Source organism: Cololabis saira, chromosome 8 (assembly GCF_033807715.1).
Source record: "Cololabis saira isolate AMF1-May2022 chromosome 8, fColSai1.1, whole genome shotgun sequence".
NCBI lineage: Eukaryota > Metazoa > Chordata > Actinopteri > Beloniformes > Belonidae > Cololabis > Cololabis saira.
In genome coordinates, this window is record NC_084594.1 from 42,331,887 (window position 1) to 42,356,059 (window position 24,173).

Here is a 24,173-nt window from a genome sequence, read left to right on the forward strand (position 1 = left end):
ATGGAGGTGAATGAGTACATTTTCATTGATGAGGTTGGGTTCAACCTCGTGAAGAAGAGGCGCCGGGGCAGAAGTGTCATTGGCCAGCGGGCCATTGTTGAGGTCCCCGGCCAGCGTGGTGGCAACATCACGATGTGTGCGGCCATGAATCATCATGGCATCCTCCATCATCATGCCCACCTAGGGGCCTATAATACTGCCCGTCTCCTTGCCTTGCTGGATGGCCTGCATGACCTGCTAATACCACCTGGTCGGATGGATGTCCCACATCGGATCCATTATATTGTCATCTGGGACAATGTCAGTTTCCATAGGGCTGCTCTAGTGCGTGGGTGGTTCCAGGACCACCCATGCTTTTCCACTCTATTTCTTCCACCTTACTCTCCCTTCCTCAATCCAATAGAGGAATTCTTTTCAGCATGGAGGTGGAAGGTGTATGAACGGAACCCACAGGGCCGGGTCCCACTGCTCCAGGCCATGGAGGAGGCTTGTGGTGACGTAAGTGTGGAGGCCTGTCAGGCCTTCATTCGCCACTCAAGGCGATTCTTCCAACGCTGCCTAGACAGGGAGCCCATTGCCTGTGATGTCGATGAGGCCCTCTGGCCTGACAGGAACCGGAGGCATGATGGCTAATTTTTTTTGTGAGGGGGGGGTTACTGTACTGTACTGTACTGTACTGTTCTGTGTGTGCTAAAATTAAACTTTTTTTGGTTGCATATTTGTGTGCTGTTTTATGTTTGACTATACAAAAGTAGGCCTACAGACATTTTACAAAAGGAGAAAAAGCACATTTTCCAAAGTCATTGTCATTCATATGGTGTGTTCTGTTTCTATAATTGTGTTTTCAGTTTTGCACCTAAGTGTGCTGTAAATGCTTGGAAGTGTGCAGACAAATGCTTAGTTGTGTGTACTCAATGAATGGTATGTGTGTGTCATTTGAAAAAATGGCTGTGTGTACCAAATGAAAACACGAGTTCCATTTTGTGAACAGGTAAGAGATTTGATGGCAAAGAGTCATCTTGCAAAGGGAGTGTCAGGTTTAGCATTTTGTGTGTGAGGTTTTCAGATCTGTGTGTTCAGTTTGAAAAAAGCTGTTATTGTTTTGAGAAATGGGTATTAACGATTGTGAAAAACTGTAAACAAGGCAAATAGATTTGGTACCTGTTCTCCACCCTGAAGGTTCTTATGATGGCAGCAACTGTGTAGCGGCTGAGGTTGGGTTGGACCCTCTGGCCAGCCTCCCTCATGCTCAAACCATGGTTGAGAACGTGGTCTACCACGGTTGCCCGTATCTCATTAGAGATGGTAACTCTCCTTCTTCTTTCTCCTCCTGCTCCTTCTCCTTGTCCTCCTCCTCTTCTCCCTCTTTGTCCCCCCCCTGCTCCTCTACCTCCTACTCCTCCTCCCCTTTGACCCCCTCCTCGTCCTCCTCTTCCTCCTCCTCTTACCTCTCTCCTTCTCTGGTTCTCTCCAATGTTCTCCATTGTTCACCAAACAAAACAGAGGCTCAAGGCACTTTTATACTGCAGTACTGATTGCAAATTTCCCAACAGACCTCAAAGTTTAGAGATTTGAATATTTGTGTGTTGTAGTTTGATGCTTTGAGATTTTACTTGAGAACTGTGTGCAACAACCGAAAATTTTGTGTAGTGTTTTGACAGCAAGGTGATTTGTAATTGACATCAGAGTGTAAAGAAGGAAAGTCAGACTCTAATGCAGATAAGGGAGTGTGAAGTAGTGCCAACTTGGGTCGAGCAATTGGTACATGAAGTGAAGGTTGTGCAAATTGTGCCAAATTTTCGCTTTTTGGGCGTTAGCAACTGTGAAAAACTGTAAAGAGTGACACTGCAGATGCCCTACCGGCCAGTGGATGCAGGGCCGGCCCAAGCCTGCATGGGGCCCTAAGCAAAATGTGATTTTGGGGCCCTCTATTACTGCTAATAATACTGATTATTGATCATTCACACACCCACTATAAACTTATTTCATGTTCTTCCCTGTCATTACAAATACACTTGTAAAAGTAGATGGAAGAAATTTTTGTTGTAGTTAGATTGTAATCCACAGTGATTAAGACCATGGAAGCAACAACAGATTAACAAATTTGCAGAAGAATCTTTCAATGAATATTGATCAAAGTCAGCAACTGCCCCTACTGGCCACACAGAGAAGCAACAGATAAAAGGACAGAGAGCTGCACAGTTGCAGCAGTGTTGTTTCCATCATCCTACTGTCAGCCTGGCAGGTTTTTACCATCTATGGTTTTTAATCTGAAATGGAGCAAATTCAGCTACAAGAGCGGCCTGGGGTTGATTTACACTTAATATTTAAAGTGATATAGTACTAAGTGTGATACTGAGTGTCATCTACAGCGTAAGCCTGCTAAAAGAAACAAAATAATCCAATAGATCATTTATAAACCATTTACTGTAAACACGTTATCTACCGGTACTTTATTTTTGGTTTAATATAAACTGCAACAGCAATGTGCAACAACAATTTGAAGTGGAACAACAACAATTAAGTGCAACAACAAAGTACAACAAAAACTAGAACTATAATTAAAATCACTCAATTTAGATAAAAAGTACCTCGTCAATATCTATATTTATGTGAAAATAATTTGATTTATTTATTTATATTTTTCCTCTTGGGGCCCCCTAGTGGTCACGGCTCTGAGTGGATGCATCATTCATTCAAGAGCACCTTGCGTTGCCGTTAGTGAAAAGGCCTGAGCGAAAGAGCGCCCGCCTGATCGCGTTGGCTTTCGGGGCCCACAGTGGTCAGGTCAAGTGAGGGTTTTTTTTTTTTTTTCCCTTGTGGGGGGGGGTGGGGTGACGACATCCACTGCCAATCCAGGAAGCAGGAACACACGGAGACACACGTCAAGCACTGGAAATCTGCAACAAAAAACCACAAACAAAGCACGAAACCGGCACGGAGCCAACCAAAACACGAACAGCAATCGACCTAAATCTTGAGATCTGATCGCAGTCTGAGCTAAGCTATCGCTACCGCTACCTAAACCCAAAAACTAGAGAGCCAGCATGCAGGTGAACAAGCCAGTGTGTATGTCTATGTGTGTGTGTGTGTGTATGTATATGATCATGCATGTGTGCGTGCGTGTGTGTGTGTGTGTGTGTGTGTGTGTATGCATGTGACTAAATGACTATATGTGTGTGTGTGTGTGTGTGTGTGTGTGTGTGTGTGTGTGTGTGTGTGTGTGTGTGTGTGTGTGTGTGTGTGTGTGTGTGTGTGTGTGTGTGTGTGTGTGTAATAAACCAAACAAAGCTCCACCTGAAGTGTATCTATAGTGGGGGAGGGGGGGGAGCAACCCCGCCACCCGCGAGACCAGAGGCCGAGAAGGAAGAGCCCGGAACCCAGGCCACCGGCAACCCCACAGACAACACACAGACAACAATATCTTTTGATATATTGATTTTTTTATATAGATTTTTTATTCACACACAGCATATTATTATAATATCCCAACCCACATCCATTCTCTCTTTGCATCTCTCTTGTAAAATAACATATGACAGTATTGTAAGTACAGTCCAATGGTACCTCTAGCAAATGAAAGATATACATAAACATAAATTACACTTTTGCTGTCGCCCTCCAAGACCCTTCCCCTTCCGAGGTTCACCACTTCTTTGATATTTAGGTTCCTGCCCTGCATTTTACTCCCGTAGAAGCACCACTATATCTCCTTTTTAAATTAATTGATTAAACGGTTTCCAGATTTCCTCATACTTCCCGAGTTTGTTTTTTAATGTATATGTTATTCTCTCCATTGATATACATTGTGCCGTAACCTTGATCCAAGCACCGGATGTAGGTGCATCCGTTTTCTTCCAGTTAAGAGCAATAATCCTTTTTGCCTGCAATACAGCAAAATCAGTACATTTACGTACTTGGGGTTTCAAATTGAGATCCGCTGGATATACATGCAGCAATAACAACGTAGGGTCCAGTGGAATATTCATACAGGACAGGATAAGCAGGTTTTATTAATTACCTCCCTCCAGAATTTTTTTATTTTGTCACATTCCCAGACACAGTGCACAAATGTTCCCTGAACCTCATTGCATTTGAAACAATTGTCAGGTATATTACTGTTATATTTATTTAATTTGACAGGAGTTGTATATGTCTGCATTATGTCTGCAGAGAAGACTTGCAGGGAGATGGAAATGGAGATGAGTGGATTAACACCATGCACTCGGCACACACACGTATGAGCAACCTGGTCCTGTTTGTCGGACCCCGACTCCATTAGGTCCCGGGGAATCAGGGGGGATGGTGGATTTTATCATATGGGGACAGATAATTTGTGCTGATTTCAAATAAAATAATATATTACAAATAATAGCACTGACCAAAACACCTGCAGAAATACTGCAGGAATGACATAGCAGCAGTTAAATGCAGCCTTCTGTAAGCTTTAAATATCCACTGGGCTTACATCAAATACATCAAAACACAACAATAAAAAACAGTTTTCTGAACTTATCAATATGACTCTGTCCTTCACAGGATAAGTAAAATGGATCACTGCAAAAACTCTAAATCTTAACAAGAATATTCGTCTTATTTCTAGTTAAAATGTCCCATTTTTAGTCAAAAAAATCTCATTACACTTAAAACAAGACTGGAAAAAACAATTTTCACCTGTTTCAAGTAGATTTTCACTTGAAATAAGTTGAAAAATCTGTCAGTGGAACAAGATTTTTTTGCTTATAATAAGAAGATAAATCTTGTGCCACTGGCAGATTTTCCTACTTATTTCAAGTGAAAATTTACTTGAAACAGGTGAAAATTGTCAAATAAGTTATTTATCTGGTGTTATTTTTCTGGTGATGACTCTAAATGTTGAAATAGCAGTAAAACCACATTCATTGATGAAATGACATAAGAGATGGAAAGGGGGGATGGCAGTTTTACAGGGGGGATGATTTTGACCATTTTTATTTCAGGGGGTTGCAGTACTGTATGTATATACATATATATATACATATATATATATATATATATATATATATATATATATATATATATATATATATATATATATGCTTCATTACAGGTTTGGTTTTATTAATACTGAAATGTAATGAATTAACACGCACGCACGCACGCACGCACGCACGCACGCACGCACGCACGCACGCACGCACGCACGCACGCACGCACGCACGCACGCACGCACGCACGCACGCACGCACGCACGCACGCACGCACGCACGCACGCACGCACACACACACACACACACATTCTTCTCTCATTACTCAGAATGGGACACATGTTGGGATTTTATTGTTTATCCACATTTTTACGCTCACGGTCTTAAACCAGCCCTTTGGTTGGTTGTGGGTGGCTCTGCATTCCTGTATGACACAAAATGATCCTTAACTACAGTTTAGTCACTTCACAATTCGACATAATTTGCATTTTAAAGCTAAAACAAGCAGCCAAATGTAATTTACTTGCATACATTTATCGCACTCGCTGCTCTTAAACATGGTTTACGGCGCTGCTGCCACCTTTGACCTGGAGCGCCGCTGACTCTTGTGTAATGAAAACTCCCGTTTCAGAGCCTCTTCAGGAATCAGAAGACCCTTGAATAGGTTGTTAACTTCCTCCACAACCCAGTGGGCCACACTGAGGGTTTGACTGTTCTTTATGTAACTGTATTCTGTGTTTTATCCATTAACCCCCCCTTAAAGATACACACAGGTCCTCCCATGCAAACGTTGAATAGATGGAAATCTCATCTCCGTGTGTCCTCTTGAGCCCTAACTGTTTCTAAATCCGTCTGTAGAAGCTTGAAACTGTCCCGGTGTTGCTGAAGGAGCAAAGGAGGGTTTGTGAGACGTGAGATGGTTTTTTTGTAACTCTGCCAAACACCATAAACGGGGACAGAGAGGTCAAAACGAAGCAAAAAGTGAACAACAGGAAGAGACAAGCTGATGCTGTTGTGGATTGGTTTATGAGCAAAGGCAATCGAAGCTTTCAGCTATAAGGTTTTTATCTAAACAGACTGCATTCACATGGAGCTGGAACAAAAAGGACAGAATAACATGAAGACACTGTGAGCAAGTTCTGAGACAAAATCACAGGTTTTTTTTGTCAGAACAAACATGAAAATCATCTTTTGTCCGTGCCAGTATTCCGTCGTTCTCTTTTTGATCTCCACTCTGGGAAAAAGCAAGGAGGCAGGCCTGTGACCAATTTGTATGTCACTAATGGCACTCGAGGAACCCGGTCAAATTCTGTGTGTCTTTTCCAATTTTCGGAGATTCTTGGACTTGAAGTTGAGGCATAAAACAGAACTGGCCCTGTGTGTAATCTTCAAACTGGGAGACTTCATGTGCCAGAGAGTGGAGGGGGGTGGGGGGGGGGGGGGGTATCAAACTCAGTAAAGGACCGTATTTTTCCTGTAACCGAAAATACTTCTAAAAGACGTCCTTTCATGCATGAACTTGTGTCTGTTGTCCAGTGCTGGGATCAGGAACACAGTAAGAGGGGGTCATCAACTCTCCCAGCTCGGTAGAATGAAACTCCAAGCTCCTATGCAGATTTTTTTGGTGCCACAATGCCATTAAAGCTGCATATAACTGCTCTGGGGACTATTTTTTTTTTTTTGTCTCCCTGCTCAGGTTTCTTTCTGCTTGACCTCAAAGGGAAGAGAAATGACGCAGCTGAGAAACAGGACAGAAGCAAGTCGACTAATTTCCACGCCTGATTACGAGGCTGTGGTTTAATGAAGGGACCTGGTTTGGCTGCCGCCTGTGGCACTGCTGGTTCACGTGAACGCGTGGAGGAGTCCGTGCTCGGGGCTCGTCTGTTCCCCGGGAACGCGCTGCCTTTGGAGGAGCTGTCACAGGTGAACGCGCCACAGATTCAAGGGAAGAAATACACCTTCTCAACCAGAGCCGGTGTTCTGTCAATCCTTGCTACCTGCCGAGAAATGCTACTTTGTGGTTCTGCACATGCGCACAGTCGATTTTCAAAGTTTGCATCATTTCTTGCATGATGTAAAATGGATGATAAGGGATGTTGAGTATTTGATCCTTCAAAATACACTACCCATGACATGAATTGCATTACACTTTGTGAACATTATACGATAAAGAGAAAAAAACAACAATTCTATCGCTTTATTTAATATTAATTCAGTCATTCGCCTTTATTTGACCAGGCAGGTCATTAAGAACATTCTTATTTACAATGACGGCCTGGCAAGCGACAAGGACCACTTGTGGAAAAATTAAGTGGTTTAGGGAGTAAAACACAGTAAAATTGTAGCTCTACAAAGATGGAAAACCATTAGGTAGCATTTTTTGGCAAAGCAGCAGAAATTGGCAGAACACCGGCCCAAGGCATAAGCAAACTAAACGGCTGCTTAGGGCCCACTAGGGGGCCCCCAAGAGTTGAAAAAAATAAAATATATAAAAACATTTATATGTGAGTGATGATTTATACATTATCAAAGGTATGTTATTGTACAAAAACACAATAATTAATATTATTACATGAACAATATTTATATATTATAAGAATTATATATAAGAATGTATTCTTATATGGAGAACATATTGACGAGGTTCTGTTTATCCAAGTTGAGTGATTTTAATTATAGTTCTAGTTTTTGTAGTACTTTGTTGTCGCACTTAATTGTTGTTGTTCCACTTCAAATTGTTGTTGCACATTGCTGTTGGAGTTTATTTAAAACCAAAAATAAAGTAGATAACGTGTTTACAGTAAATGGTTTATAAATGATCTATTGGATTATTTTGTTTCTTTTAGTCGGCTTACACTGTAGATGACACTCAGTATCACACTTAGTACTATATCACTTTAAATATTAAATGTAAATCAACCCCAGGCTGCTCTTGTAGCTGAATTTGCTCCATTCCAGATTAAAAACCATAGATGGTAAAAACCTGTCAGGCTGACAGTAGGATGATGGAAACAACTCTGCTGCAACTGTGACCTTTGACCTTTTATCTGTTGTTCTCTGTGTGGCCAGTAGGGGCAGCTGCTGACTTTGATCAATATTAATTAAAAGATTTTTCTGCAAGTTTGTTAATCTGTTGTTGCTTCCATGGTCTTAATCACTGTGGATTACAATCTAACTACAACAAAAAGTTCTTGCATCTAGTTTTACAAGTGTATTTGTAATGACAGGGAAGAACATGAAATAAGTTTATAGTGGGTGTGTGAATGATCAATAATCAGTATTATTGGCAGTAATAGAGGGCCCCAAAATCACATTTTGCTTAGAGCCCCATGCAGGCTTGGGCCGGCCCTGCATCCACTGGCCGGTAGGGCGTCTCTGAGGGAGATTAGTCCAGTTGAAATTTGAATAAAACACTTTTTCATACGTTTCAGAGCATCATCTGAGGAGAGCTGCAGTCTGGACGGTAAAAGGTCCAGGTGGAAGGTCGACAGCAAAGGCCCCCGGTCCCCAGGTCAAGTCTAATCCCAAGATCAGAGCTGCAGGTCCTCAGGGAACACTGAGAACATGACAATCATTGATCAGTCATCAGTTGACCATGTTTTTGGCATCGTGGAATGACATATGTCAAGATGTCTCAATATTCATGAGGACAGCTTTGGTGTTTCACAGACTTGTGCATCTGCAGTGTCACTCTTTAAGCAAACTATTAACACTATTAACATAAAAGAATTCAAATTGTTTGGGAAGAAACATCTCTTGAATAGATACATATAAAACTTATTTAATTATTATTAAATAAATAAATAATGTAGATAGTATATGGGTATGGGTATGTATGTATGTATATGTATATATATGTATATATATGTATATATATGTATATGTATATATGTGTATATATGTATATATGTGTATATATATATATATATATATATATATATATATATATATATATATATATATATATATATATATATATATATATATATATATATATATATAGCCTATATATAATATAACTAAAAAACATTTATTAAAAATGGTTATTGGTGCAAACTATGATAACTATACATTGTTTGAATTTGAAATAAAATGTATGAATATGTATTGTTTTTATTTAGGCTATATCTAAATGTTAAACGGAATTACTTTTAATTTTTTTTCTTTATTTTCTGTTTTTCCTTTCTTTTATATATTTTATCTTTAGGTTTGCTTTTAATTTTCTGTTGTAATGTACTGTGTATTATGTGTCGAAATAAGTTTATAATAATGGGTGTGTGAATGATCAATAATCAGTATTATTGGCAGTAACAGAGGGCCCCATCATGCAGGCTTGTGTCTGTTCTCAGCCCGAGGGCGGGGGCGGGGGCGGGGGCGGGGAGCGCATAAAAACAGCGCACCCTCCTCTCCTCGCCCTGCTGTGCGTAAACGCGGCGCACAGAGCGGGCGCAGGTGTCGGGTCGGCGGGCATCGTGGAGACGTGGAGGGCGGCGGGTGCGTGGAACAGATCCCCGCAGGACGCCTGGTATTCCCCAGCTGCTGTCAGGTGTGCATCGCTCCCAGCCAGCCCACATCTGCTGCTCCACCCCCCCAAGAGAGGAGCCTGATCTCCAGGGATGCTGTGAAACTTCGGAGCGCATCGCTCCTCCGGGCCGGGAAAAGTCTCCTCCGCTCCCCGGGGAGATCTGCTGGGAGATTTGCTGAATAAGCGGAGGATGTGGGGACTCGCCTTCCGCAGGAGCCGTTTGTACCAGCGTGCCTGTCGCAGGGATGCCGGCGTGTAAGGTGCCGGTGCCGGTGCCGGTGCCGGGGCTGGGCAGACTGGTTCTGCTGGTCCTGGTTCTGCTGGTGCGGCGCAGCGGAGCAGGTGAGGGGGGGCTCATATCTTTAGGCCGGTAGGATGACGTCCCAAATCTATTTATATATTTATATATGTTTATATAACTGATGGCCTCGCGTTGTCCTACATTACTCCCTTCTTTTGTTTTGAAATGCCATCTGCTGTTTGTCTTATTCCTGCCTCTCCCTGGTAAATGTTGCGTCTTCCCATCGCATGTAACCTGAGCAGGTCTTCGTCCAGCAGGGGCGCCTCCAGAAATATTTCATAATGGTGGCCAGGTGGGCCACTTCAATTCTTCGGGTGGACACCAAAGCTAAAAGCCATCATTACAGGATTTTATTATACTGTTGTAGTATACAGGCTCAGAAATCCTTTTTTCTTTGTAACTTTCTAACTTGTCTGCATATATATTAATGGATAATACCATGTTGGTAAAAACCTAAGGCATATATATATATATATATATATATATATATATATATATATATATATATATATATATATATATATATATATATATATATATATATATATATATATATATATGTATATATATATATATATATATATATATATATATATATATATATATATATATATATATATATATATATATATGTATGTATATATATATATATATATATATATATATATATATATATATCTCAATTTTTAATATATAATATATATCACATCTATTTTATGTATATATATATATATATATATCATTTTTTATATATTTTATTTATTTTTTATTATTAGGCTCAGAAATACTTAAAGAAACGCCTACTGATATGCATTTGGCCAAAATGATTTGGGATGAAACGCATAACTTACGATAGAATCTATGTGACAGGCAAGTGTTTTTTTATTTATTATTGAAGCAAGTGGGGTGGCCAGCAGATTTGTAGGGGGGGGCATGGCCACCCCTGCCCCCCCCCCCCCCGGTGGCGTCACTGCTGTCCAGGGGGTAAAGGGGCTGGATGCTGTGACAACAGCAGCACAATGGTCACGCAAATTAATAATTAATGGGTAAAAAAAACAATGAGGAGGACTTTGGTCTTGTCCTGACGTCAGTGCTTTTTTCGAAAGCGTGTCTGTCCCCAAATCTGAATCCCCCTCTCTGACATCGCCTTTCCTTTGTACTGAGAGCACTCTTCTTTTCCTCCACTGACTCTCAGCCACCGTCTCTGTCAGTTTCTAGATGTGTGGACCGTGCCTGCAGTCCGCCGATAGGGAACCTGGCTACTGGCCGGATGCTCCGAACCCTCCACCAAAGCCTGTGCCCCCACCCTGCTGTGAAGCAGGGCTGCCAGGAGGACGCCCACCCCCCTGCTCTCATGGCCGATGACCCTTTCTCACATCCGGAGACCTGGTGGGCATCGGGAGGACGCAACCCCTCTCAGGAGGCACAGGACGAGATACGCTTGGATCTGGAAACGCACTTCTGTCTGTCTCACGTCGTCCTGGTTTTCAAGTCCCCCCGGCCTGCTGCCATGGTCATTGAACGCTCAACAGACTTTGGGAAGACCTGGGAAGCTCTCAAGGTCTTTGCAAAGAACTGCAGCGTGGACTTTGGCTTGCCCGATGACCTTGATCAGCCGGGGTCTCTCTGCACGTCCCGTTATTCTTCTGCTCAGCCCTGCAGCGGTGGCGAGGTAAGAGATCTGCAGGGATGTAGACGGTGCATGGATGTGTTGTGTACAGAGGAGTCTTCAGTATTCACATTCATTACTCAAGTAGAAGTATAGATACTAGAGTTTATAAATACTCCTGTAGAAGTTGAAGTATCAACTCAAGTTTTTTACTCAAGTAAAAGTATAAAAGTACTGGTTTCAAAACTACTTAAAGTATAAAAGTAAAAGTAATGTAAGGGGGAAAAAAGCCATTACGGACAAAAGCCATTGAAAATGAATGTATCTTAGTATAATGCAAATATATTAAAGAACCATATATGTGTACTATTGAGCATTAACATGTGTTTCAGAGAGCAGGAGATATGATGACTAGTTGCCTATAAGTATTGTAATGGTGCAAAAAGTCAAACTTCATGTTCATGTTATCATTTATCCTAACCTTTATTGGAATGTACATCCAAGTTTAGTTTCAGGAATCTGAGGGAACGGATGTAAGAACAAAACTGGACAAGAACATCTGAAACAACCACAACCAAATTCACTCTATCCGGATGGAGCAATTTAACTGGATAGTTTTTATTTAAAGGCCAAAATGAAATAGAGTAACGAGGCTGTTTTTAAAATGTAAGGAGTAAAAAGTACAGATAATTGCGTGAAAATGTAAGGAGTAAAAGTAAAAAGTCGTCTGAAAAATAATTACTCCAGTGAAGTATAGATAACCAAAATTTCTACTTAAGTAAGGTAACGAAGTATTTGTACTTCGTTACTTGACACCTCTGGTCGTGTACTACAATGCTGGGACCGTTGTTGTTACCTGCTCTATTTAACCTTCTACTGTAGGTGATACTGCGCTCCCTCGACCCCACCGCCTCTCACACACGAGACCCCTACAGTCCTGAGACCCTCGCCCTCCTGACCCTCACTAATCTCCGCATCAAACTCCTAAAAGCTCAGCCTTGTCCTGCATCTCTGACCCCCCCCTCTGGATGGACAGGCTCCCCAGTCTCAGCTCCGGCCCCCAAACCCCAGCACACGCCCTCAGCACCGTACGCTATTTACACAGTATTGGCCAGAGGAACCTGCCTATGCCACGGCCATGCTGAGTACTGTGCACCGTACACCGGCAGCGAGGACCGACCGGAGGACAGGAACGTGGTGAGCAGCTGGAACTTACGTCTGTGTCCAAGGAGAAGGTTAACGACTGCACAGTGCAGTGTTTGTTGATCTGATATGTTCTGTTACAGCAGTGTTTCTCAATCCTGGTCCTCGTGGGCCCCTGTCCTGCATGTTTTAGATGTTTCCTTGCAACAACACACCTGATTCTAATTAAAGGTCCTCATTAGCTTGTCACCAAGGTCTGCACAATTCTGTTGATGACACAGGTACTTTTATCACGGTGTGTTGAATAGGCCTGTGTTGAAAAAATCGATTTCCCAATTCTAAATCTATTCTCATATTAATTCCTAAAAATCGATTCATATGTCTAAAGATCGATTTTTTTTTTTCTTTTTTGGGTTTTTTTTTTTTTTTTTTAATGTATTTTTTTTTTCATCATTACATTACAACTTTTGGTTATTTTTTTGTTTATCCCCAAAAAAGGAATGTTTTGTTGGACACGAGAATAACTGGTGCCATGTTTTTGCCTTTAAATATGTTTAAAGGTATGAAAACATTAAAGTGTTAGGTTGTAATTGCATAAATTGTCTATTTCATTACTTTATATACTGTCTTGGGGTTACATTTGCAAAAAATGCTAAAAACCAAATGCTCAAAAATTAAAAACCAAAATAGACCGAAAATGGAACAAATAAAAACGGAATGTGGGAATGTGCTGCCCTGGATCTGTTTGGTAATTCTGACCCACACGATGTTTCTGAAAGCAGTTATATCAGCATTCTGGGAACTGATTGGTCCTTACAGCATCATTAGCTGCCAATACTTGCTGTTGAATCTCAATATAATACTAATATTAATACGTTGCATAACTACAGTCATATAATTGAGCAACAGCTCAAAAAACAGTTTTAATAACACTAACCCAAATCAATATCGGAATCAAATCAAATCGGATCGAATCAAATCTTGATAATCGATTCTGAATCTTAAGAATCGGAATCGAATCGATTCTTGACATTTGAATCGATCCCCAGCCCTAGTGTTGAAGCAGGGTAGCATCTAAGTCATGCAGGACAGGGGCCCACGAGGACCAGGATTGAGAAACACTGTGTTACAGGATGTTAGGCCCCGGAATAAAGACAAGACGGAAACTTTTAATTTGTTTGATTTCCATGTTCCACTAGATTCCTGCATGTAATTTATGAGTCTCCCGGCGGCTGTAACGTGAGTTCATGTGGCTGAGTGACTGAGCGGGCTGAGATGTGTTTTCCAGGTGTTTGGGAGGTGCCTCTGCGCTCACAACACAGGAGGGGATCACTGTGAGACGTGCGCGCCGCTCTACAGAGACAGTCCTTGGAGGCCGGCCAACGGCAGCAGCGGCGAGCCCAACCCGTGTCAGAGTACGTGATCAATGAGGGGATTGTTTCTGGATCATTTCAGATAGATCTTCATTCTTGGAGGGATCACCAGAGATGCTTCTCCAGCAGGGAGGAGCAGGGGGATGGGGGGGGGGTTAGGTTTGGGCTCGAGCTAAGATATTTTATCGTAGTACTGTAAATGCAATAAAACGAGCATTGATCTGCCAAAACACAACCTGGAGTTGCAACCAAGCAGTGGTGCTTCCCGGGCCAGTGTTTACCAGCACGTCTTCAGTGTTGCAGCAGCCCTCCGTAGATCTGTGACCTCCGGCAGGAGGGTCCCCCCTTATGATCCAGGTCCTGGTCCAGATTTCTTCCTCCTAAAGGGGAGTTTTTCTTGCCACTGTTTGGCTTAATGCTTTTATCCCACTAGGGGAGTTTTTACATGCCATTGTTTATGTAATAATTGCTCGGGGATAGGGATGGGCGGTATGGACTAAAATATTTATCATGATAATTTCTGGCATTTATCCCGATAACGATAAAAATGACGATAAAAAAACCAAACAATTCAACTCCACCTTTGTAACTATAAATCTATCACCACATTCAGTCTTTGGAGCCCCCAAAACACTGCTCTAAAAGATACTAAATGCTACTAAACTACACCGATTAAATTGAATTAATAAAAACCAATTAAATGAGTTACACCTGTACTGCAAAACCTACCTTCCTTCCTTCCTTCCTTCCTTCCTTCCTTCCTTCCTTCCTTCCTTCCTTCCTTCCTTCCTTCCTTCCTTCCTTCCTTCCTTCCTTCCTTCCTTCCTTCCTTCCTTCCTTCCTTCCTTCCTTCCTTCCTTCCTTCCTTCCTTCCTTCCTTCCTTCCTTCCTTCCTTCCTTCCTTCCTTCCTTCCTTCCTTCCTTCCTTCCTTCCTTCCTTCCTTCCTTCCTTCCTTCCTTCCTTCCTTCCTTCCTTCCTTCCTTCCTTCCTTCCTTCCTTCCTTCCTTCCTTCCTTCCTTCCTTCCTTCCTTCCTTCCTTCCTTCCTTCCTTCCTTCCTTCCTTCCTTCCTTCCTTCCTTCCTTCCTTCCTTCCTTCCTTCCTTCCTTCCTTCCTTCCTTCCTTCCTTCCTTCCTTCCTTCCTTCCTTCCTTCCTTCCTTCCTTCCTTCCTTCCTTCCTTCCTTCCTTCCTTCCTTCCTTCCTTCCTTCCTTCCTTCCTTCCTTCCTTCCTTCCTTCCTTCCTTCCTTCCTTCCTTCCTTCCTTCCTTCCTTCCTTCCTTCCTTCCTTCCTTCCTTCCTTCCTTCCTTCCTTCCTTCCTTCCCGTTGTGCGTGGATTTAACGCAGAACCATAAATCAGTTTTACACAAAAACGTCACCAACAGGAATTTATCGCTTTTACAGCGAGATGACAAATTCTTACCGTGGGGAATTTTTTTGACGGTTTATCGTGAACGGTAAAATATCTCCCATTCCTACTCGGAGGTCATGTTCTGGGTCTCTGGAAAGATCCTAGAGACAACTTCTGTTGTAATAGACACTATATAAATAAAATTGAATTGAATTGAATGTGTGGAGATGGAGGAGCTCACATATAACTGGGACTGAAGCTCGGCCTCAAGAAGTGGGCCGAGACTCTGGAGCTGAACTAACAGCCTGATCGTGTTCTCCCCCCACATCTCCCTCTCGCTCTCCTCCGCGACGGGAAGAGTGCGAGTGCCACGGCCACGCCGACAGCTGCCACTTCTCCCAGCACGCGTGGGTTTCCTCCGGCGGCACCAGCGGCGGCGTCTGTGACCTCTGTCGACACAACACCGCTGGACGCAGGTGCCACCGCTGTCGCCATGGCTACCATCGCCACCCATCCTTCCCCCTGAAGTCTGCTCACGCCTGCACACGTAAGAGCCGGGGGGGGCAGGATGAGGACAGAATGTTTTCATGACTTTTCTATCATGTCATTCAACATTAATGAGCATATTAGAGTTGCTCTTCAAACTGTTCATCTACTTTCAGACTGTTCCTCTGCTCTTCCTCTGCTCTTCAGATTGTTCCTCTGCTTTTCAGACTGTTCCTCTGCTTTTCTTCTGCTCCTCAGACTGTTCCTCTGCTCTTCCTCTGCTCTTCAGATTGTTCCTCTGCTTTTCTTCTGCTCCTCAGACTGTTCCTCTGCTCTTCAGACTGTTCCTCTGCTCTTCAGACTGTTCCTCTGCTCTTCAGACTGTTCCTCTGCTCTTCAGATTGTTCCTCTGCTTTTCTTCTGCTCCTCAGACTGTTCCTCTGCTCTCCAGACTGTTCCTCTGCTCTTCAGATTGTTCCTCTGCTGTTCAGACTGTTCCTCTGCTCTCCAGACTGTTCCTCTGCTCTTCAGATTGTTCCTCTGCTGTTCAGACTGTTCCTCTGCTCTCCAGACTGTTCCTCTGCTCTTCAGATTGTTCCTCTGCTGTTCAGACTGTTCCTCTGCTCTTCAGATTGTTCCTCTGCTCTTCAGACTGTTCCTCTGCTCTTCAGACTGTTCCTCTGCTCTTCAGACTGTTCCTCTGCTGTTCAGACTGTTCCTCTGCTGTTCAGGCTGTTCAGGCTGTTCCTCTGCTGTTCAGGCTGTTCAGGCTGTTCCTCTGCTCTTCAGACTGTTCCTCTGCTCTTCAGACTGTTCCTCTGCTGTTCAGGCTGTTCAGGCTGTTCCTCTGCTCTTCAGACTGTTCCTCTGCTGTTCAGGCTGTTCAGACTGTTCCTCTGCTGTTCAGATTGTTCCTCTGCTCTTAAGGCTGTTACTCTGCTCTTCAGACTGTTCCTCTACTGTTCAGATTGTTCCTCTGCTCTTCAGACTGTTCCTCTGCTCTTAAGGCTGTTCCTCTGCTCTTCAGATTGTTCCTCTGCTCTTCAGATTGTTCCTCTGCTGTTCAGACTGTTCCTCTGCTCTTCAGACTGTTCCTCTGCTCCTCAGACTGTTCCTCTGCTGTTCAGACTGTTCCTCTGCTCTTCAGATTGTTCCTCTGCTGTTCAGACTGTTCCTCTGCTCTTCAGACTGTTCCTCTGCTGTTCAGACTGTTCCTCTGCTGTTCAGATTGTTCCTCTGCTCTTAAGGCTGTTCCTCTGCTCTTCAGATTGTTCCTCTGCTCTTCAGACTGTTCCTCTGCTCCTCAGACTGTTCCTCTGCTCTTCAGACTGTTCCTCTGCTCTTCAGATTGTTCCTCTGCTGTTCAGACTGTTCCTCTGCTGTTCAGACTGTTCCTCTGCTGTTCAGACTGTTCCTCTGCTGTTCAGACTGTTCCTCTGCTGTTCAGACTGTTCCTCTGCTCTTAAGGCTGTTCCTCTGCTCTTCAGACTGTTCCTCTGCTCTTCAGACTGTTCCTCTGCTCTTAAGGCTGTTCCTCTGCTCTTCAAACTGTTCCTCTGCTCTTAAGGCTGTTCATCTGCTCTTCAAACTGTTCCTCTGCTCCTCAGACTGTTCCTCTGCTCCTCAGACTGTTCCTCTGCTCTTAAGGCTGTTCCTCTGCTCTTCAAACTGTTCCTCTGCTCTTACTCTGCTCTTCAGACTGTTCCTCTGCTGTTCAGACTGTTCCTCTGCTCTTCAGACTGTTCCTCTGCTCTTAAGGCTGTTCCTCTGCTGTTCAGACTGTTCCTCTGCTCTTCAGACTGTTCCTCTGCTCTTCAGACTGTTCCTCTGCTCTTCAGACTGTTCCTCTGCTCTTCAGACTGTTCCTCTGCTCTTCAGACTGTTCCTCTGCTCTTCAGATTGTTCCTCTGCTGTTCAGGCTGTTCCTCTGCTCTTCAGACTGTTCCTCTGCTCTTACTCTGCTCTTCAGACTGTTCCTCTGCTCTTCAGACTGTTCCTCTGCTCTTACTCTGCTCTTCAGACTGTTCCTCTGCTGTTCAGACTGTTCCTCTGCTCTTCCTCTGCTCTTCAGACTGTTCCTCTGCTCTCCAGACCTTTCCTCTGCTCTTCAGACTGTTCCTCTGCTCTTCAGGCTGTTCCTCTGCTCTTCAGACTGTTCCTCTGCTCTTCCTCTGCTCTTCAGACTGTTCCTCTGCTGCTCAGGCTGTTCCTCTGCTCTTCAGACTGTTCCTCTGCTCTTCAGGCTGTTCCTCTGCTCTTCAGGCTGTTCCTCTGCTCTTCAGACTGTTCCTCTGCTCTTCAGACTGTTCCTCTGCTCTTCCTCTGCTCTTCAGACTGTTCCTCTGCTGCTCAGGCTGTTCCTCTGCTCTTCAGACTGTTCCTCTTCTCTCCAGGCTGCTGGTGTGATCCTCAGGGCTCCCTGCCTCCCCTGCCGGGGGAGGATGGACCGTGGTGTCACCCCCGCACCGGCCAGTGCCGCTGCAAACCGGGCGTGGGGGGCGTGAGCTGCAGCCGCTGCCTTCCGGGGTCCTGGGGCTTCGGAGAGGGCGGGTGCAGACCCTGCACCTGCCGGAGCAGCTGCGACCCGACCACCGGACGCTGCCGGGACAGGTACACCAAACCTCCGACCAGCCGTCGCTCACGTAGGGGCCGGGTGGAGTGAGGATAAATACTAAAGAAAGATGTATATCGGTTACAGGAGTTAAAATATGGAACAGCCTAAATAATGAATTAAAAAACTGTAGCTCAATAAATAAATTTAAAACGAGGTATAAATCCAATATAATCGAAAGATACAGAACATTAGTGTGATACAAAATTATATATATATATATATATATATATATATATATATATATATATATATATATATATATATATATATATATATAATGCTCCATACTAAATGAAACGATTACAATAATAAGAATAATTGTTGTTGTAATAATAATATTTATATATCTGTTAGTTGTTTTCCGAGATCCGTCTTCTGTTTGTTTTTTAATTGATTTTTCTGTCATATTTACGTTTGTCTTCCTTCTTGTTTTGCATGTGTGTTTACTTTGCTGTTTGTTTTTGTTGTGATTGTTTGTCCTTGTTGTATCAGTATCAACTATGAAGTAAAGTTAAAAAGGGTAGGCACAATAAGCTTAGGCTTCAGCCTACACCTTTTGATCGGGTTATTCTTTACTTCTTTTTTTTACTTCTTTTTTTATTATTTCTTTTCTACGAAACGAAATGAAATGTGTTGTATCAATTGATACTGATCGACCAAATAAAACTCCTACTACCTACCTGACAGTATCTCGGTGGAGCTCAACCGAGGACCGCTCCAAATGTCCTCGGTTCCTCCTCTCAACATAAACTCAGCATTCCATTCCACAATCTCTCCAGGCTACGACAGTCAAGGTGATGCTTGATCATCAACGTCACACAGACTCCATTTAACTCTGACACCACAGCGAGGCTCATGGTGGCACTTCTACCTTTACTGACAGCAGGTGTAATAAGCATACACAGGCTTGTGAAATGGTTCATTAAAGATGAATGAGTGAAATATTACATTTATTTATCAGGAATATTTTGACTAAAGTAAAGCCCACCGCAGCTTAGTTGCATAAATCTGAGCTCGCCTCCCGATAACCTGCATTACAGCTCTATTACAGTCTCTGTTGATACGTAGCGTCGACTCACTTCACACGTGTAGACTTTGTAATCTTATCCTACTCTTCTTTGCAAGAAAAGTTCAGGCTTGTTCACGTTGGAAGGGGCGGGGGGGTTAAGCAAATACCACGGCAACAGCTGACCGTGTGCGTTCAACCAGAATCACATGAGATGATAGCAGGGGTGTTTCCTTTACCCTTTTTTGTTTATTGGAAGATCACATACAGGACTGTCTCAGAAAATTTGAATATTGTGATTTTCTGTAGTGCAATTAAAAAACAAAAATGTCATACATTCTGGATTCATTACAAATCAACTGAAATATTGCAAGCCTTTTATTATTTTAATATTGCTGATCATGGCTTACAGCTTAAGAAAACTCAAATATCCTATCTCAAAAGAATTTGAATATTCTGGGAATCTTAATCTTAAACTGTAAAACATAATCAGCAATATTAAAATAATAAAAGGCTTGCAATATTTCAGTTGATTTGTAATGAATCCAGAATGTATGACATTTTTGCATTACAGAAAATAAAGGACTTTATCACAATATTCTAATTTTCTGAGACTGAGGACTGAATAAACCAGTGCAGTTGGGTAAATTGATGGGCTGTTGCCTCTTTTTTGCTTGAAAGTTGCCTCATAGTGGGTAAGTAAATCTGCCTTTTAAAATTATTAATTGTTGAATGAAGTTCATAAAATGGGTGAGAATTGAAAAATAATTTTCTGATTGATTTTTCTGATTGATTTTTCTGATTCTGATTGAGCCGGACATTAAACTATCTTGCAAATAGATTTATGGACTGTGTTTAGCTACATTGTGGAGTTAGAACTTTAGATTTTGGATGCATTCACACCCAGCCCTGTTTGGTCAGCTTTAAATGGACCACTACAGTTGTAGTACAACTTCATCTTATAATGTTATGTGTCTTATTCTAAATCTGCAGTTACACAAATAACCAAGTGTTAAACATCCCCATGGGTGGAAGGATCCCAGACGTGGATGAGGTGCTGACGGCTGAGGACGACGCGCGCTGGTCCAAGGAGCTGGCGGTCTCTGCTCTGCGCTACACAGGTGACGAATCTGAGGATTCAAACCAACGTCCCATCACGGCCGTGGAAGTAAACTAGGGCTGGGATCCATTCAAATGTCAAGAATGGATTGATTCTGATTCTTAAGATTCAGAATCGATTATCAAGATTTGATTCGATTGCGCTATTGATTTGGGTTAGTGTTATTAAAACAGTTTTTTGAGCTGTTGCATGAATTATATGACTGTAGTTATGCAACATATTAATACTAGTATTATATTGAGATTCAACAGCAAGTATTGCAGCTAATGATGCTGTAAGGACCAATCAGCTCCCAGAATGCTGATAGAACTGCTTTCAGAAACATCGTGTGGCAGAATTACCAAACAGATCCAGGGAGGAAACAGAGTCGTATGAAACCGTTTTTGTTTTTTCCCACATTCTGTTTTAATTTTTTCCATTTTCTGTCTATTTCGGTTTTTAATTTTTGAGAATTTGGTCTTCAGCATTTTATGCAAATGTAACCCCAAGACAGTATATAAAGTAATGAAATATAGCCAATTTATGCAATTATAACTGAAACTTCATACCTTTTAAACATATTTAAAGGCAAAAACATGGCACTAGTTATTCTCGTGTCCAACAAAACATTCCTTTTGTGCATAAACAAAAAAAATACTAAAAGTTGTAACGTAATGATGAAAAAAAAAATTGATCTTTAGACATACGAATCGATTTAGAATCGGAAAATCGATTTTTTTCAACACAGGACTAAAGTAAACCGTCACATGTGTGTGTGTGTGTGTGTGTACAGGGAAGTGCAGGTGCAAGGAGAGGAGGCTTAGCAGCGCGTCAGACTTGTGCAGGACGGACCTGGACTACGGTGAGAACACGTCTTAGCTGGCAGCATGACGCTCTACAGCACGGCCCGTGTTTCACACGCTGCTTCTCCATCTCTGACCCGCCAGTGATCAAGGCCGGCGTGCTGTCTGCTCACGACAAGGGCAGTCACGCAGAAGTGCGGGTCAAAGTCCGGAAAGTGCTGCGGTCGGGCCGGGAGCTGAGCCCCGGGACCATCAGCATCTACCCTCTGTCGTGGACGAGCCGCGGCTGCACCTGCCCCTTACTCAACCCCGGTGAGACGCGGTTCCTTTACTCAGTCACTACGTTTACCTGCAGTCAATAACCCTTTCTAACCGGAATATTAGCAATAACCCGGTTTTGCACAGCCATGTAAACACCAATAACCCCTTTGAATAACCGGAATTTGCTCATATTCCGGTTTTTAGAAAAACCCGAAAATGACCCCTGGGTTAAGCCTGATTTATGGTTCTGTGTTAAACCAACGCAGACCCTACGCCGTTGCCGTGACGCCTTCGGACTTCTCTGTCATTCCATTTCTCCGCGGTGCAATACCCCCCAGAGCGCTAGGGGGGTGCGTTCTTTTTTCCGGAGAAAAGAAAAGGCGATTCATGCTCGAAAACCCTCCAATGTGGCTGAATTATAACAATTTTATTGTTATCGTCGTTTCTAGTTGATTTTTTGTTTAGCTTCCGGCTTTTCCGGGTACAGTGAACAATGGCGACCGAGAGAGAACCGGAACCGGAAATGCGTTGCTACCAAGCAAACCAATCACAGCCCTCTCCGTCTGCGTTGGGTTACAATTTTTGGGAGGTGCAGGTCAGGCTACGGCGTAGGCTACGGAGAGGTAGCCGCGTACCCTACGCCGTAGGTTTAACGCAGAACCATAATTCAGCCTTTACTCCTTTTCTAACCCGAATATTTGGTCATGTATCGCCTAACGGGATTTCCCCATCAAAAAGGAACAGGAATTTGTTTTCTGCTCATGTTCTTTTCGCAAGGAATCTTGGTCTTTTGAGTCCAGGAAGTTCTTATAAACACAGAGAAACACAAGTCCAGGAGGAGACTAATCACTTCATAAATGTAATGAAGGATATGAACATTTCTGCATTTGTAGATGGTAGAAAGTACCGGGATAGAAGATTTACAAAAAGGTGAGCGAAAAGTTGCGCAAAGCAGCATTTGTATGAACGCCGCCAGACCAGATCAAGCATCGCAGTACCAGAACCAAAGCGCAAACTTACTGAGCTGTTCATTATCCACCGTGCTGCTGTTATTGTTGTCGTTTTGGATTTGGATACAGGAAGAAGAAGCGGAAATGACGGGAATTGCGTCATGATGTTCTCCGGGTGGGTGTTAACCACATTTTCTAATGATTTGGAAAGGAATTGCTGCAGTAAACTGGCTTAGAATGGCCTATTTTACTGTCATGAGGAGGAAATATTGTAGAAAAACATTAATGTCCACACTAGTATAAATACAGGTTTGCATGGCCTCACAAAAGGATGCCGTTTACAATGAGGTGGCGGCACTTATGATTCTAATGAAGTGAGAGAATCAGAATGCATGACAGTTGTAGTCAAAATACAGAACCCTTTTATTTATCAAAATTTGCAAACAACGTTGTGGAGAAGTGGGGAGCGGTAGCTACGTCTGCTTGTAGCTTAGCTCTGTGCTTTTCGTATAAGTTGGGGATTGCTATTTGGCTAAAATATTTTCGACTCGGTATCTCGTACCACGTCTTTGCCTAGGTGGACCGTGATCGCGTTTGTAATCTCAATCCACCGTTTGCTCTTTTTATCATAGGCAGTCCCCCTAGCAAAGGCGTCTTTAAGTGTTGTCTGACTTGACTTTTCTCCCACACTTCTAGTGTTACCTGTAGACGTGTTGGACGCAGATCTCAGCTTCATGCATTCTTGATATTCTATCACATGTTTGCGGCTGAGGTGGTGGAGCAAGTTGCTAGTGTTGCCTCCCGCGGCTACAACTTTAGCTTTACAACACTTGCAGATGATTGTTGTTTGTTGGACGTCGTCTTTTTTAAAGCCAAAGAATTTCCACACAGCCAACACGGCTCCTCTTTTTGGAACAAGTTCCCCTGTGTCATGTTCTGGAACAGTTGTGGGACTTTCGTTTTCAGCCATCTTCACCCACATATGTCCACTGTAAACAATGCAACTGCTAAACAGTCCCCTCACTCACTACGTTCCGCCGCACGGCGGAACGTAGCGCCGCGCTGTGTTTCCAACGTTGTGTACGCTACTGTACATACTCACCGGTATTACGGTATATGAAAAATTCATACCATAAGAAAAATAAACACCGGTATTCGGTATGAACCGGTATACCGCCCAGCACTAATGACACACTCTGCTCCCCTCCCTCCAGGGATGGAGTACCTGTTGGCCGGCCCGGAGGAGCCCGGGACCGGCCGTCTGCTGGTCACCATGCAGAGCCTGGCCGTCCCCTGGACGCCCCGACTCGCTGCGTTTGTGTCGGAGGCCGTGAGGACCGGCTGCTCGTGACCCGGCAGGGCCGGACGTGCGTCGGACGACCTCCGACCTGGAGCTGCTCCTAACTGCCACCTCAAAGACAAGCCTGCTCACAAAGCTGACGCCGGGTCGTCTCCACGTCACAGTAAAGCTGAACATTTCCATTTAAGAGCAAAACAACCACGTCAGAGACATAAACAATCACTTATATACGCAGAATATTCTTTAACTAGAGAGATTTTGTTTTAATTTTGTTTTAAGTGTTGCTAAAAATAACCGTCTCCTTTTGTTTCCTGCTATTTGCTCATCCGTTGACTAATAAATGTAAGAAAACTATCCCGTAAAAGTGGATATTGCTCTTTCATTTCA

General features: G+C 43.1%; 1 protein-coding gene across 1 annotated transcript; it reads left to right on the top strand.

Moving 5' to 3' along the window:
* Window positions 1-24,173, top strand: si:dkey-202e22.2 (netrin-4). The gene is made up of 14 exons (XM_061728315.1): window positions 1-134; window positions 6,504-6,522; window positions 6,774-6,890; window positions 9,317-9,461; window positions 9,753-9,834; window positions 11,012-11,465; window positions 12,285-12,599; window positions 13,834-13,960; window positions 15,626-15,814; window positions 18,147-18,363; window positions 20,367-20,494; window positions 21,266-21,334; window positions 21,420-21,587; window positions 23,701-24,173. The coding sequence occupies exons 1-14, from the start codon at window positions 1-3 to the stop codon at window positions 23,835-23,837; spliced, it is 2,301 nt and encodes a 766-aa protein (XP_061584299.1). The 3' UTR covers window positions 23,838-24,173.

Coding starts and splice junctions, on each gene's coding strand:
- si:dkey-202e22.2 (XM_061728315.1), top strand. CDS start 1: ATGGAGGTGAATGAGTACATTTTCATTGATGAGGTTGGGTTCAACCTC. Junction 9,462..9,752: donor GGAGACGTGGAGGGCGGCGG/GTGCGTGGAACA, acceptor CCGGCGTGTAAG/GTGCCGGTGCCGGTGCCGGT. Junction 20,495..21,265: donor CTCTGCTCTGCGCTACACAG/GTGACGAATCTG, acceptor GTGTGTGTACAG/GGAAGTGCAGGTGCAAGGAG.